At 35.2% G+C, this 16398-nt stretch overlaps 3 protein-coding genes and 1 long non-coding RNA gene across 4 annotated transcripts; 3 read left to right on the forward strand and 1 right to left on the reverse strand.

Annotated features, from left to right (window-relative positions):
* Positions 1044–3939, forward strand: LOC104790811 (uncharacterized protein YKR070W-like). The gene is made up of 12 exons (XM_010516594.2): positions 1044–1168; positions 1257–1360; positions 1485–1520; positions 1638–1711; positions 1837–1877; positions 2083–2154; positions 2250–2436; positions 2746–2841; positions 2924–2991; positions 3155–3341; positions 3452–3535; positions 3629–3939. The coding sequence occupies exons 1-12, from the start codon at positions 1062–1064 to the stop codon at positions 3698–3700; spliced, it is 1128 nt and encodes a 375-aa protein (XP_010514896.1). The 5' UTR covers positions 1044–1061; the 3' UTR covers positions 3701–3939.
* Positions 4733–5721, forward strand: LOC104790812. The gene is made up of 3 exons (XR_768821.2): positions 4733–5106; positions 5207–5284; positions 5380–5721. It is a non-coding gene; the product is annotated as an uncharacterized LOC104790812 (long non-coding RNA).
* Positions 6266–10786, reverse strand: LOC104790813. Its single transcript, XM_010516595.1, has 10 exons — positions 10596–10786; positions 10283–10354; positions 9998–10186; positions 9732–9911; positions 9405–9589; positions 8863–8958; positions 8543–8588; positions 8234–8340; positions 8049–8153; positions 6266–7951 (listed from the first exon to the last, which is right to left on the reverse strand). The coding sequence occupies exons 2-10, from the start codon at positions 10329–10331 to the stop codon at positions 6344–6346; spliced, it is 2565 nt and encodes an 854-aa protein (XP_010514897.1). The 5' UTR covers positions 10332–10354; positions 10596–10786; the 3' UTR covers positions 6266–6343.
* LOC104698890 (F-box protein At3g62230-like) lies at positions 14534–15925 on the forward strand. Its single transcript, XM_010414272.1, has one exon. The coding sequence runs from the start codon at positions 14534–14536 to the stop codon at positions 15923–15925; it is 1392 nt and encodes a 463-aa protein (XP_010412574.1).

Genomic DNA, 16398 nt, shown 5'->3' on the forward strand with positions numbered 1-16398 from the left:
GCTGACACTTCTTTTCATAAAACGTAACATTAAACCCGATGTGTCCAAATCTAATTCTGGATTGTAGACATAGTGGCACCAAAGCTTCTATACCACGGTCTTTCTAAAATATGTAGACGTCTTTGTACTTCTCTTCAACATGTCCCAAGTGCTTGATCCTCTCGTGTTGATAGATTCCCATTTAAGTATCGCAAGTGCATTGCTCAACCACACAATACGAGTAATACCGATGAAATATTCTCGCAAATATATTACCACATCCAAATGTAATCTCGACATCTCAAACCAACAAAATCCAAATATGTACACCCAATAATCATAATCACTCACTGTTGGATTCCATATCTTAACTTGAACTCCATTTCTCAAGTTGGAGAACTTTAAATTACTTATTAACATCATAATTCAACTCATTATTTGTTTAACTCAAAATTGGTTTCAAAGCCAACTAAAGAAAAACAGAAACGATACCAAAACATGGGCATACAAACATAATCACTTACACGAAAGATAATTATTTATAAAAAATAACTTATTATTGCAACATCAACGTATGAAGGGTTTACATAAGCAATTAATTAGAAAATCTAAAATACAATAAATATATGGGAAACAATATTAGTCAATGATAAAATTGGATCCTCAAAAGCAAAAAACAACATCCTCATAATTCATAAAAAATAAATACCACAATTGTACACATTTAAACGAAATGTTATAAACATATAATGTATAAATACAAGTGACTGCAAAGCCCGTATATGCATAATTAAAAAGAAATAATACAAAAGAGAAAACGAAAAAGACCAAAAAAAAATAAGAAAGTGTCAACTATACCACACAACCCACGCGTTACGTAGGGAAGCACCTAGTATATGATTTATATGAATGTCAAACAAACCTGATCTAAAATGAGGGGTGAAATTGAATATAGTAAGAATTTGAAATCGAATGTAGTAATAAATATAAGTATATGGCCTAAACTGTTATTATTAAAGAGAGGGTCTCCCAAATGTTTTATTATTATTCGCCGCCGGCTTTTTAGATTCGGTAAAAAAAAAATGAATCATCTCCGAATCTTAGCTAGAAACTGGCTGCGGCGGCGAGATTTTAATCTCCGATCACAGTCTCGTTCCTTCTCTAACATCATCTCACCGGAATCGACTCGGTGAGTTCTCCTCTCTCCTCTCCCGCTGCTGCGTTATTCCATCATTGCCTCTCTTTCACCTGTTTCTGACCCCAAAACAAAAACACAGCTCGTCTTTTGGCATTGCGTTCGATATCGATGGAGTTATTCTTCTCGGTTCCTCTCCCGTCGGTGGCTCCCCTGGTGCTCTCCGACGACTCTACGATGATTCCGGTTTACACTCTCTCTTGCGTGATTGATTTATAGAAGCTGCTATTGCTTAGTACTTTTGGAACTGTGCTAGATTTTTGTGTAGAGTTGTATCTGCCTTTGATGAGTTTTGAGGTTTCTTTTGCAGGTGCTTTGAAGATACCTTTCTTATTCTTGACTAATGGTGAGAGCCTTTAACTATAAAAATAGATTCTTGAAGAGACCCTTCTTATTTTGGACTGTCTCAAAAAATTATCAGAGTGAATTAGCTTACGTTACCTATTTCTATTGGTTATGGCAGGAGGTGGCTTGCCTGAATCTAAACGGGCCTCTGAGATGAGTCATTTGTTAGGTGTTAATGTTTCTCCGTTGCAGGTTGAAACCTTGTCACATCACTTCATTTCTATTATCTTTCTGTTAGTGTTACGGTAATAAGCAAGCTAGTTTGAGTAAATTGTGACGGTTTTGATGTAAATTTCGTCGACATGTTCATGTTGTAGATGTTACAAGGACACTCACCTTTTCGGAAGCTAGTGAACAGGTAAAGTTACATGTAGATTAAACCGTATTGCAACATTTGGCCTTACATTTTAAACCTCAACTATTTTTAAAGAGGTTAATCAGTTACAGCATGAATAATCAATTTGTACATAGGGCACATGACTTTGCAAACCAATAAGCCTTGGATTTTGTCACTTCTATTCCTTGGTTTTGTCATAAAGCTGTTTAATGACTGCTTGGACCAGGTTTGGAAATGAGCTCGTTGTTGCAGCTGGAAAAGGGGAACCTGCCGCGGTGATGTCTAATTATGGTTTCAAGTAAGTTCCAGGGATCGTTCTTGAGTTTTCTGATTTTCGTTTGTTTGTGCTTTACTATTCAGGTGATCATATTATATATGTGCATGTGTTTTCAGAAACGTCATTTCAATGGACGAATATGCCTCTTACTTTGACAACATTGATCCCTTGGCGCCATATAAGAAAATGATGATTGGGCAGGATGGTCACAAGGAGCTTAGATCAAGAGAAAATTTTCTATCCCAAAGAGTTCAGGCAGCATTTATAGTTAGTGATCCAGTCGATTGGAGCCGAGACATCCAGGTTTCTCATTCCCCTTTGTGGTTCAAATTACATTATTTTCTTCTTCAGATTCCTGCTTCACACATCTTATACATTCTTTTGGTTGAGAAAAAAATATCATTAGTACACATCGTAATAATTATGGCAAGGTAGAGGTTTGTAGTTTCATATCACTGGCTTCACGGTTATGTGGAAAAAAAGATATAAAACACATTGTTAATGGTGTGGCACTAGATTCTGATAGTTTTTGTTGGGGCAGCACCGCAGCAGACATACGTTAGAAGTTTTGGTGCTCACAGTTATAAAATACTGATTGAATCTTTTGGTCAGGTTCTTTGTGACATTTTACGAACTGGAGGGCTTCCTGGGAAAGAAATTGGACCTCAACCTCATTTGTACTTTGCCAGTGACGATTTAGACTACCAGGTTCTGGTGAATCCGTTCTTATGTCTCCATTCTTTTGAAATGCTACTATATGGGATACTAATAAATTGTGAAACAAAGGCAGACTGCGTTTCCTACTGAACGTCTTGGCATGGGAGCTTTTAGAATAGCATTAGAATCAATCTTCAACAGGTAATAATACCCAATCAAGCACACACCTTCCATATGAAACTGAACATCTTTCAGGAAACACGAGACTATTCTGTAAAAAGGCATAATAAATGTGATATTTTGTCCTCATTTGTCCAATTCTGTTTTGCATGATTGACGTTGGATATATTATACATACTTGCAGAATCCATGATAACCCTCTCGAGTACACATCTTTTGGCAAACCAAATCCATTTGTGTTCAAGAATGCAGAAGATGTTCTGAAAGAAATAGCTACATCCCGTCATTCTTCAACCGAAGGAAGTCACCACTTCAGAACACTATATATGATCGGGGACAACCCTAAAATCGACATCAGAGGCGCACGACAGGTTTTGTGCTCTTTCTCTCAAGACTAGAGTTGGTCATCTCGCCATAAAACATTCCTCTAATCTTTACCTTAAACCATTAGTAATCTGGTAAACGTAACTCTGTGCGACAGGCCGGGAGTCCTTGGTTCTCAATCTTAACAAGAACAGGAGTTTTCAAAGGGAAAGATAACCATGCTGAGTTTCCTGCTGATCTGGTAAGCAAAGCAACATCATCACTTAACCTTCAGAAGAAGGTAATTATTATTTCCGCGAGTTAATGTTCATGCGAAACTGTTTAACTTCTTCAGGTAGTTGACACCGTCGAGGAAGCAGTTGATTTCATTTTGACAAGAGAGTCCAAGAAGCAAAGCTTACTTTGATGAGTTAAGGTCACTCTCATTTTTTTCTGGCCAGTCCCAAGTATTTATTTACTGACGATTAAAGATTTTATCAATTTTTAACATATTGGCCAAAGTAGTGAACATTATTGAATCGAGAAGTCATTATTTTGCACCAATGGTTTCTCGACTGTTTAAGATTTTATTCAACTTTTAACATATTGAGGTCTTCACGAGAGTGAGTGATTACGTTACTAAATCGAAAAGTCATTATTTTTGTATCAAGTTGGGTAACTAAGGCCCTGATCATCGTATCTCTTCACTGATTTTAACAATATTAATTTTCAAATGATGAACCTTTTCTGACCATATCTTGCATAAAATTTGGTTGAATCTTACGTAGAACTGCATTTGTGATTACAAAGCAACATTATTATTAAAGAACCCAAAGAGGCTGATCGACTCCTCAAACCTTCTGAAAAGGCTAAACAAGAGATGGAATTGACCATCCTTGTCCAAGGAGGCCAAGGGAAGATGGGTCGTGGTGGTCGAGAAATATGTGGAGTTGGCTGATTTCGTTCACCGATCATTAGGGCTGCTCAAAACTGCAAATCCTGGCCTTCTTCTCTATAGCCTTATGTTTTTCTAAGTGTATGCTTTGACAGCTGGTAATTTTCGTATTATGCACAAACAAACATTAATCCATATGGATTTTCACGTAATGAGCATAATTCTTACTAGAGAAGATAGATTGATTCCCAAAAAAAGAAAGAGAGAAGATAACGTAACGTTCATGTTGCCTGTTGGTCCCAACAAAATATTCAAATACCAACCTCCACAGACCACAGCCACAAGAGAGTTGGTTAAAACGAAGAAACTTAAAAACACGTTTGCACCAAAAAGTACTAATTGGATCACTACCTAATATTTTGTCTTCTCCTCCTCAACCAACAAAATATCATGTGATTGCGTATTTTGTCTTCTCCTCCTCAATCAACAAAATATCATGTGATTGGGTGGTCAATCCAGTTTGTTTAAAACATGTGATAATGGTCTCAAACGAATTTTGTGGTGGCATATTGTAGAAGAACCAGTATTTATGCAAGTCTTGTTTTATCATCATTTCATCAATAAAAGCTTAATTAATTATAATTGTTAGTGTTTTCTCTACTTACATTTTGTAACCAAACAAGTCATCAATTGTAAGATGGAAGGCAAATTTGCAGCTATGCTCATGACTGTGCTCATGATGAGTCTGCTCATGGTGCAAATTCAAGTTGAAGCAAAGATCTGATGCCCGTCCCAGAATGCTAGAACTGCTTATACTATCTGCGATTATACCCCCACAATCCCCCAGTTCGCTTGCTTATTTTCCACTGGTTGCACAAAAGTTTCTGATAATGGTCGATGCCCTTCAGGCTCTATTTACAAGCGTCTCGAGAACTCAGGTAAATTGTTTTTTTTTTCCTAGTATTTTGCTATTTATTCGTTGCATAGATGGATTCCAATTTTGATGCAAGTTGCATGGATTTTGATTTGTGACTCAAGGTGATGCTGTCAATGAATACTGCAAGCTAGGGTGTGCTTCCTCTGTGTGCATTGCCATGACTACTCGCAGGAACTCTGGTAAATAGACTCCCCAAGATTATTATTATTATTATTTTTGTTGTTAGAAAAAATAATTAATTAATAATTTATTCTGATCTTGTTTTGGTGACTAGATGCTAGTGAAATTGTGGGTGGAGCCGTTGAAAAATGTACCAAGGCATGTTCTATTCTCTGCACCAAGGGCTTTGTGAAGCCTGCACTTGAAATTGCGTAAACTAGAGGATATCCACAAAGCAAAGATACCACATCCATGTGTTCAAATTGTTGATTTCCCTGTTTTCAATAATTGTCACTCTATATGACAATAAAAGCTAGACTCTTGTGTTAGCTAATACTATTTCTGGTTAATTTATGTTTTGCAATATTCAGTTTGTCTATGTGTTGTTGGTTGCGTCGTAGAAGGTTGTGTATCCTTTCTACTTGTTCTTGTTTAAATAAAAAACTATTGTGTCCTTCTTCTCTTACAAGTTACAAGCAGCTCCTCATATATGACGACAGCAACATATGCATGACTTAGCTACACTATTAAAGATGAACAAAATCTCAAATCCTGAATAAGAAAAGCATATAATTTTTTTCATACACCAAATTAAACATAAAAGTTATTTCAGTTCTAGTATGTATAACAGTTATCAATAATTAAACCAATCCGTTTAAATTGATAACTGTTCAAATTGATATACGTCAACTAAAATTTTTATTTGAATCCATCCAAAAAAAAATTAAAGAATTTTTTGTTGCTTTACCATAAAGTCACAAAGGATATATCTTGCAGAAGTTCATAATAGCAATTTAAATTAAATCTTACATAAAATTGGTAACAAATCCTCCAATCCAAATTTAAACCGAATCCAGCATAAACATTTAAACAGATATTCCAGCTAAACAGAAACATACAGACATTCATGACACTTTCTTATCACCCAAAACTAACTGTAGTTCCACTCTCCACAATTAAACCCTAAGTAACCAAAACCTGTACTCTCCGCCAATTATATATATAACATGAAGTTACTATATTCATCTTTGAAAAAATGGTTGGTTATTGGTTTTTAACTTTGCAGACCAAAAACCCTACTAGTAAAACGATCTACCAGAATGAGGTTGGGGAAGGTTTTGAGGACGGAAATTCCCATAGCTATCTCTACCATAAGGTGGAGGTGGTTGGGAAAGGTTTTGAGGACGAAAATTCTCATAAGTATCTCTACCATATGGTGGCTGTGGCTGTGGCGGACCAGTTCTTAAACTATAGTCATGACACTGTCCCACAGGCATTGGTTCTTCACCCCTATATCTATCGTCATTCCTATGGGAAGTTTCAGTACAGTATCCGATATACCTGTTTCGGAGTTCTCTGAGATCATCGTATCTCTCTTCCTCTCTCCTGTGACCTGTTTCTTCTACAGCTCTGTATCCGTTTCCCAAGCAAACTCTTTTGTTGTAATGTATTTCAGGAAGACCGTTGAGCCCGTTTCTGAAGTTGTTATGAGGTTGCTGTAGGTAAACATTGAGTGACGTCATAGGAGGACGATGCTCCACAACTGATTGCTGGCCAACAAACCTATCACTAAAATATGTTCCAGTGATATTGCCATTGAGTGAAAGCACAGGAGGACGAGGCTCCACAACTGCTTGCTGGCCAAACAACCTGTCTCTAAGATGTGTTCTAGCAATATTGTCATTGAGTGGATGCACAAGAGGACGACGCTCCACAACTGCTTGCTGGCCAAACAACCTGTCTCTAAGATGTGTTCTAGCAATATTGTCATTGAGTGGATGCACAAGAGGACGACGCTCCACAACTGCTTGCTGGCCAAACAACCTGTCTCTAAGATGTGTTCTAGCAATATTGTCATTGAGTGGCGGCACAGAAGGACGAGGCTCCACAACTTCTTGATGGCCAAACAACCTGTCTCGAAAATGTGTTCTAGCAATATTGTCATTGACTGGCGGCACAGAAGGACGATGCTCCACAACTGCTTGCTGGCCAAAAAACCTATCCCTAAGATATGTTCCAGAGATGTTGCCATTGAGTGGCGGCACAGAAGGACGAGGCTCCACAACTGCTTGTTGGCCAAAAAACCTATCTCTGAGATGTGTTCCAGTGGTATTGCTATTGAGTGAAGGCAGAGGAGAACGAGGCTGCACAATAGCTTGTTGGCCAATCGACCTATCTCTGAGATGTGTTCTAGCGCTATGGTCATTGAGTGGCGGCACCGGAGGACGAGGCTGCACAACAGCTTGCTGGCCAAACGCCCTACGTTTAAGATGTGTTCCAGCTCTCTTGCCATTGAGTGGTGGCGGCACAGAAGGACGAGGCTGCTGAACAGCTTGCTGGCCAAACTTCCTGCGTTTAAGATGTCTTCCAGCGCCAGTAAGTGGCAGCACATGGGGAGGAGGATCCAGAACAGCTTGTTGGCTTAACAATGTCGGCACAGGAGGAGGCTCCACAAAATCTTGTTGGCCCAACACCCCAGTCTTTCCATTGAGTGGCGCCACAGGAGGAGGATGCACAACAGGGATATGGCCAAATAACTTGTGTTTGAGATCTGTCCCAGTGACCTTGTCATTGAGGAATTCAAAGATGTCTTCAACGCTTCTGTCTATGGAGCGGTATATCTTTTTGGCTCCTGCGCCATTAACCCGTCTTGAAACATTTTGAGACACATTTGTAAAATCCTCAACCTGTTAAGATACACGGAAAAATACTAATGACATAAGACAAAAAAAGGTAAGAATGCAAATATAGTATATTACTGAATAGAGTTTTCATTGAGTTTACACTAATGGACGCAATGCCAAATTTTTTCCACTTTTTGGCTATCCAAAGACCATTCAGCACACTGACGCAGAGCCCTTGCCTCCAAAGGAATTCTACAGATTGCAACTGCAAGACATAAATGTTTTTGTTATAACAGCTTGTTCTTTAATTGGTGTAAGGGTTTAGAGGTAATAAAGATATTACACCTTAATAAAGAATGTTGCAAACAGTCTACCCAGGGATTCCTGATTACGATGTCCCCAGTTTAAGAACTTTTGAGTCCTTTTCTCCACATTAGGAGGATCCATTCCATCTGGAAATGAAAAGGGTCACTTAATGTCATAACGGAAAACCATATGAGCAAAAACAAGAAGAGAAGGATAATAAAATAGGAATATGATTCTAGCACGCACTGGAAAAGACGAGTGTCAAAAATGTAATCTGATATTTGACAATCATCAAGTGTTCTGTTGGTATCACAAGCTTAAAAAGCCTAAGTAGACCGACATAGTTACCTTTAAATAGCATAGAGAATGGAGGTAAAATGGGAGGATATTGAGTCTGCGCATAATACAAAGGAGAAGCAAATTAGACTCGAAAGTATTTAGTCTATCAACATTCAAAGCCTGAAGAGTATCTGACTGGATAGTCACATGCAACTTAAAATGACAACAACCTAACACTTCTATCCAACTTGATTTTAGAGACTAAAAGAAACACATTAAACAGCCAGACGAACTACCTACTTGGGCATCCTGAAAGTCAATGTAACTGGAACAATAAGAGTACATAATCTAGTGGACATCCAACATAATAAGGGTAACTGAGTTGATACCTGTAAATAAAGAGCGACTAGCATTGTTATAGATACAGAGTTCAGGGTTCTGTGTAGCGCACTGTTAACTTCATGTGCTTTGGCCCAATGCTTAACCTGACATATGAGAATAGTCACATAAGTAAATATATTGACCACAACTACATATATCTAGCTGAGTTAACAATAAACCATCTATATGCTCGTTTTGAACTATGACTACTTCATCAATTAAAAACTATGGTTAGCCAAACAGTCCCTAACATTTTAAATTTCATGCGGTTACTTCACTTAGATAGTAAAGAAAAAAGTGTCCTGAAAAATTTATCAGCACTGAGTTAACTTTTGTTAAATTTAAAATCATTAGAAACTGATTTGAAAGAAATTACAGCAACAAACCATAGGCAGTTCACAAGAAATCTAAAACCCTACCAACTTCTAGTCAGTCAAAAAACTTTTATAGTTTTAACTTGCCAACAAGAACCAAATTCTGTTGAAAAAGAAGCGAGTCATTACTACTATAAGGATAACAAAAGCCATTAGATCAGAACTTAAAATCTTACCAGCATACAAAGTTTTTGAAACCTGCCATCAATTTGAGATATGATGCGAATGATCTGCGAGTTCAAAATGCCGTCTTTATTTTCGACTGACAAATCACATTCAACAGCAGCCCCATGATCAAAGAATTTGACAATTGGCACCCTAGCAGTGACTATAGATTCAACATTCCTAACATGCCCTTCTCCTATAAAAGAAGTTTAGGTTATATAAAAAAAAAACAATAATGGGAGTTGGCATATACCTTAACAGCTTCTAATAAGTAATAATCAATAATTTCATTTCTCATAATGGAATCAGCAACAAGAATGGAACAACAAATATCATACCCTCCAAAGAGCGGAGCTTTTCAGCAAATCTTTCAAGTATCTGGATCTTCTTTTCACGAGTAACTTCAGATGTTCCGTTAACAAAGTTAATACACACATCCAAATCACTCTGAGAGGTATACATATCCATTACAAAAGACCCATACGCCTCAAGGACAGGGCTCTTCTCTTCTGAATCACCTAATGAACAAAAATAAATAAATAAAACCTCTGCTAACATTCGTTATCAGCCAAGCTAAATAAGATAAAAAGAAATCTTAGATTACCATAAATATCAACAGCCATAGCATTAAGGCTTCTCACCAATTCCTTCCTAATATCGTAATCAGCAGAAACCGGTCGAAAAGAGCAGTAGACATCATTTAATACCTTATCAAGGTCAACTAAGTTATAACTTTCAATCTTAAATTTCGTTAACGCTATGGCCAAAGTGTTCTTCACCTTCCTTCGTATCGCTGACAATCCATAAACAAGAATGATTGAGAAACTCTGAAATATAAACACAAACAATCTAAGAAAAATTTTCCATCAAAGAGTAAAAAAGTATTAACCTTTACTCGAAACGTTGATTTCGTCAGATACATTTCCTCGAAAGTCCATGATACCTCTCTGTCTACTAAAACCTGCAAATATAACATAGAAACCATTCACATCAAAACTAACGAAATCAAAAGAGATTGGAGTCAAATAAGAATCCCTATAACCTAAATTACTAATCAAACTAAGATCTAAAGTTCATTTTTTTATAGCATTCGAGTCATTTTTGAGTCCAAAGACTCAATTTTTTTCGATTCGATCAATAAGTAAGGTAGCAGAACCCACAAGAAATCTGAAGCAAAGCAATAAAATTTTTGGGATACGCACCAGAGGAATGTATTTGGCCAGAGGAGAAGGCGACGAACTAGTCGGAGATGATACGGTGTCACGGTCCCGTTGAGGGAACCGTGGCAAGAGACAAGTCTGAGAAACCCACAATTTTGTATGGAGGAGAGAGGGGGAGAGACACAAAAAGGTGGCTGTCTTGTTAATCTTCTTTTTTCTTTAATATTAATTGTACTTATGTCTAGGTTATTTAGGTTTTTATACTAGTTAAATTACCCAAGCTAGGACCGCCTTTTTAAAAGATATTTTATATGATCTTATGAATATATGTATATTTTTAAAAACAATAAGTATATTTTTATACAAAGAGAACAAATATTGTTTTCTATGTAAATAGTTATTCATAAATAAATGTTGTTAATTATTCGAAAAAAAAAACTATTTTTGAAAATGCACCATTTATCAATACATGCATGTTCTTAAATGGCAAGCTAGGAAAGTTATATTTTATCTTTGACTTTCATATTGTAGAAATATAGTTGAACTTTTTCTTTGACCACAGTATGCATTTGAATTTAAAAGGCAGTTTTTGGTCAAATCGAAATCTAGGAAGCAAATGTCCGGAATAAAATCCATTATGGACATCAATCGTCTGTAAAATAAAATAAGGCTATGAATGGTAGTGGGTTTTAAAATAGTTTTTAAATTATGGTTTTTGGTTTTTTGTTTTTTGTTTTTTATTTTTGAGTTTTTAGTTTTTACAATAAAAAAAAAGAAATGTGGTGAGTGTTTTTTTAAAATCTCTAATTATGTGGGCTATTAATAGCAACGATTAGAGGGAAAAAATGAATAAAAAGAACAATACGAACTGAACAACAAAATTTGAGGAATGAAAGGAAAAGATGCAGAGAAGGAATAAAATAATAACTAGTGATTAAACAATAACAATATTTTTTAAAAATATATTAAATATTAAATAAATCAATCAATAAAAATACTAATACTACTTCTAATGTATATAAAATAAATTATACATTTGATTTAAAAATAAAAATTTTGAATTAAATTTTAGATAGATCATATTAAATATAGATAGCCAATATTAACCTTCAATATAATTTTAAGAATAGTTTTTATTTACGATAGAAAAATCTTTTAAATTTATTTTACTATTCATACAATTTCCAGATAAAGCCTTCAGATTAATTTAACATGAAATTTTGTATCAAAAATATTTTTTCTGCCAAGATACTGTGAAAATATGAATATTATTTTATAATAAGATTGAAATATTATTAATAAACATAACTTTTGTTTATTTAAAAATAAAAAACAAAATTTTAATATTTGTTAATTTTTTGTTCCATTTGTTCCTCATCAGTTTCAAAGAGGAACATTTTTTTTTATTGTTCCTTATTTTATGAGAAATGTAGATGAAAGATGGAAAAATAATCTATATATATAAAGTTACATTTTCTCACTCATGGTGCTGCCACATCAGCCACTTATTCTTTAATTTTGTCGGTCTTACAGATTCTAATAAACCCTTTAAACAATTATTCAAATGACAAACTAATCAACTAAATTTCATCCAAAGTTTGTAGTAGGGCTGGGCATTCGGGTAACCCGTTCGGGTTCGGGTATTACCCATTCAGGTTCGGGTAAACGGGTTTAGAAAAATAGAACCCATTGGGTATTTTTAGATATATGGGTTCGGTTTGGTTTGGGTACTATCGGGTTCGGGTCGGTTTGGGTTACAAATTTTAGAACACGATTAGTACCCGAACTACCGAGTATCCGAAAAAATATAATTAAATTTAAATAAATTTAGTTAAATTTTGACTTACATAACAAAATATTTTAGATATTTTGATTATTTTTGATATTTAGGTATAAAACTAAATGAAATATTCAAAATTATAATCATAATTTTGGGGTAATTGCATTATATTAATGATAAATATTATAAATATGTTTATATGTTCGGGTTTAATGGGTACCCAAACGGGTACCGGGTATTACCCGACCCTAACCCGAACCCACGGGTATTAGAAAATAAAACCCAATAGGGTTTTATAGGCAAACCCGTACCAAACTCGAACCCGGTTTTTGGGTCAGGTTCCGGGTTGGGTATTCGGGTACGGTTTTTATGTCCAGGCCTAGTTTGTAGGGCCAGCATTATTTCATTCAAAGTCTCTAGACCCAGCACTATTTTAAAAACCCTATGGATTCAATTTTGTACTTTAAAATAAATTTAAAATATTCATATAGTGCATATTTCTGTTAATTATAATTAATAGAAAGTTGAAATAAAAAATAGTTATGTAAAATAAATAAAATATTAAAATAACAAAACAATACTAAATTTTTTATTAGTGGTAATAACATAATTAAAAATTTCTATTGAACTGATCATAATTTAAAATTTCAAATGTATTATTGAGTTTTAGAATAGAAGAAAATTTTAAATTTATGGTAGAATAAAAAAAATATAATTGCGTATTATTGAGTTTTAGAATAGAAATAAACTTTAAATTGATGGTAGAATATTTAAAAAAAAATGTAATTGTGTAATTGAGTTTTAGAATGGAAGTAAAATTTAAAATTATGGTAGAATAAAAAGAATTTCTGTAATTGTATTTATAAAATTTAAACAGGAAAAATAAAATTAAAAGTGAAATATTATTTTATCCAAAAGTAAAACAAATTTGATATTCATAAATTGAATCAAATGCTTCTAATCCAAATTTAAGTATTGAAAGATAGTAATTAAAGAGAAAATAGTTATAATATATCTTAAAAATTATTTTACAGTCTGATATGTGTTATATGTGAGCCAATAGAATATGGAAAAAGTAGATGTCAAAAGAACTGCATCATCAATAATGACGAAAAAATTATAGTTAAAAGTTTTTAAAAATAAATTAGTAAAACTTGAAAAGAGAATAATACACAACTAAAATCTCTGAAATCTCATTAGTTGTGTGAAACGAATGAGTTTGTAGAAAAATAAATGACATACATTATTAGATTCCAAGTCGGGTTTAACAGTTTGGCCATATAATCATGGAAAGTGGGATAAAATATGTACATTCATGAATTGGTCGTTTATGGTATGTTGCAATGACTTAGATGGGTAAAGCGAGCTTGGTAAAAATGTTATAACGATATGATATTATATTTTACCTTTACACTAAGCAATATTCATGAGATTCGGTATATTCAAATTTATACGAAAAATGTTATGTTAGTATCAAAATCCATCATAAATAATTTATACAATTAGATCAACATCAAAGCCTTAAAATTTTTTTAATGAAATATGAATAAGAAATAAACTTTCTTAATGATAAAAGATCTTAAAATAGTCATCAATGTCGTTTATTTTTCCTCATATTACCACATGACATATATGTATAAAGATTTACCCTCAAAGTTAGCTCAAAAATTTATATCAATAGAAAAAGTTTTCAATTAAAATCCCGCGCTTGCGCTGGTACAAATTCTAGTATTTTTTATAAAATGGTAAAAATTTGAAGGTATGAAGAGGAACATCATTCTTTTCATTAATTATGGTTACCAATTGGAAGAGTGGATTTCGGTTTCTATTAAGGATTGTAAAGAAAATCCAAAAACAAGTTTCCCTATTTTTTTAAGAAATCTATTTAGGCTAAAATCTTGATTGGAGATAAAATGAATTTTTCAAAAACAAAATCTAAAGACTATTGGAGAATCTACTACCATTCAAGACCTAAATAAAAACAAATTATAGACTTTACATGTATAAGAGAGTCAAACAAAAACAAAGTAAAAACAACATTGAACTAGACTAGAGAACAAATTACCAAGTTAATCAGAGATAGAAGCATATATTAAAGTACAGTTTTTGACCCCCGAATACAGCAAACTCTTTCCTGCAAAACACAGCAAATCACTTTCTTGATTCTATTCATCATTTTCTCAAAATCTCTAATATAACAATGGTTTCAGGAGGTGATCTCGACATTATCTCGACTCTTTCAGACATTCTTCTTGTCCTAATCATTTCGAATCTGACGTTCAAGGAAGCTCTCAGGACCAGCGTTTTATCTAAACGCTGGAAGCATATTTGTCGTGAGACGAGGAACGTTTCATTTCAAGAGTCTGTGATCACTCAAACCTATCCGGCGTGGGTTGATGAAGATACGAAACGAGAGGCATTTGTAGGTTACACCTTGCATTGGGTTTCCATGTTCACGGGTGGGATCGTTGATACGTTCGAACTCTCCTTTCATAGGCCGATTGGTTTTGAAGCGGAGATGAGGACTCTCATAGATTTCGCAGCCGCTAAGAAAGTCAAGAATCTCGTTCTTGATTTCTCAGACCGGCTTTGGGTGAACAGAGATGAAGTAGCAGCATCATTTGAATCTACCATGATTCAAATGCCGGAGAGTTTTTACCGATTAACCGGCCTGGTGAAGCTCAAGTTACTCGCATGCCGGTTTGATGCATCGAGGCTTGCATCTGCGGGTTATATAGAGTTCCTATACTTTGGGTGGATGCTGCTTGCCATGATCACGTCTTTGTTACCAAAGGCACCTCTTCTGGAGTGTCTACAGATTAAAAATTGCTGGAACGTTGGTCTCGGAGCAATAACCGGAGTTAACAACAGGTTGATCAAACTGGTGTTCAAGAACTGTGTCTTCGCAGTGCAAGGTACTTCACTCGACCTGCCAAGCATTCTCATCTTCAAGTATGCTGGCAATGTTCATTCCTTTATGTTGAGGAACGTAAACAAAGAAATGGATGAAGTGTCGCTGGACTTTGGGAGGCTGAGCCAATTCCAAGCTGGCTTAGGAACACATTTTTGTGACCTCCTCTGCAGTTTGGTTACTGCCAAGACAGTAACCGTCTGTCCTTTCCTCATTCAAGTGATCCAGGATAATGTCAACCCGCTTCGCCTTAGAGCAGATATGAAAACGACGAGATTGGTGCTGATGACCACTCTCGAACCACGTGAGTTTGTCGGAATCAGGTTCATGATCAACAGCTGTCCATATCTGGAGACGCTGACTTTTCAGCTCGTTGTTAGAACCGCTGTCCGAATGGTGCGAGTGCCGATCGATGCAAACGGATATTGGAGGGTTGGGATTTTTCACCCGTGTTTCAAGAATACACTCAAATATTTAGAAGTCTGGAACTTCTGTGGAGGATTTTATGAGTTGCAGCTCCTGAAGAATCTGATTCGCGTTTGTCGTGTGCTGGAACGGGTGGACTTGTATGCACCCATGGGACTTGGCGTGGATCGACTTGACCGTATCCGTGCAAGAGCCGACTTTGTGAGGACTAAATTCAGGGCCAGTTCGGCGGATTTGTCTATCCATCTGTACTAAAGCAAGGTTGAAGTATTTCAAGACTGAATAATTCGGGTGTGTGACCTGATGTATTGTTGTTTTTCATATTTCAAGATTGAATAATTCGGGTGTGTGACCTGATGTATTGTTGTTTTTTCATATTTCAAGACTGAATAATTCAGGTGTGTGACCTGATGTATTGTTGTTTTTCATATTTCTAAACTGAATAATTCGGGTGTGTGACCTGATGTATTGTTGTTTTTCATTTATATTTCTCGAACAAAATGGGGTTTCAATGTTCGTAATCTTACATTTACAAGTTTTCAATATAAGACTCGGGGAAAAAAAAAACGGAGATAAATGTGTTAATTAAATGATGCAATTCACAATTGTTGAGAAGAATAATCGTTCACTTATTAAAGTTAACATACTTATAAATGCTCATCTATTCTCAGTTCAAATCTTCAAGCACTTTCCAGATATTTATGTCACTCTTATTTTTTTATTTTTTT

This window comes from Camelina sativa, chromosome 6 (assembly GCF_000633955.1).
Source record: "Camelina sativa cultivar DH55 chromosome 6, Cs, whole genome shotgun sequence".
NCBI classification, from domain to species: Eukaryota; Viridiplantae; Streptophyta; class Magnoliopsida; order Brassicales; family Brassicaceae; genus Camelina; species Camelina sativa.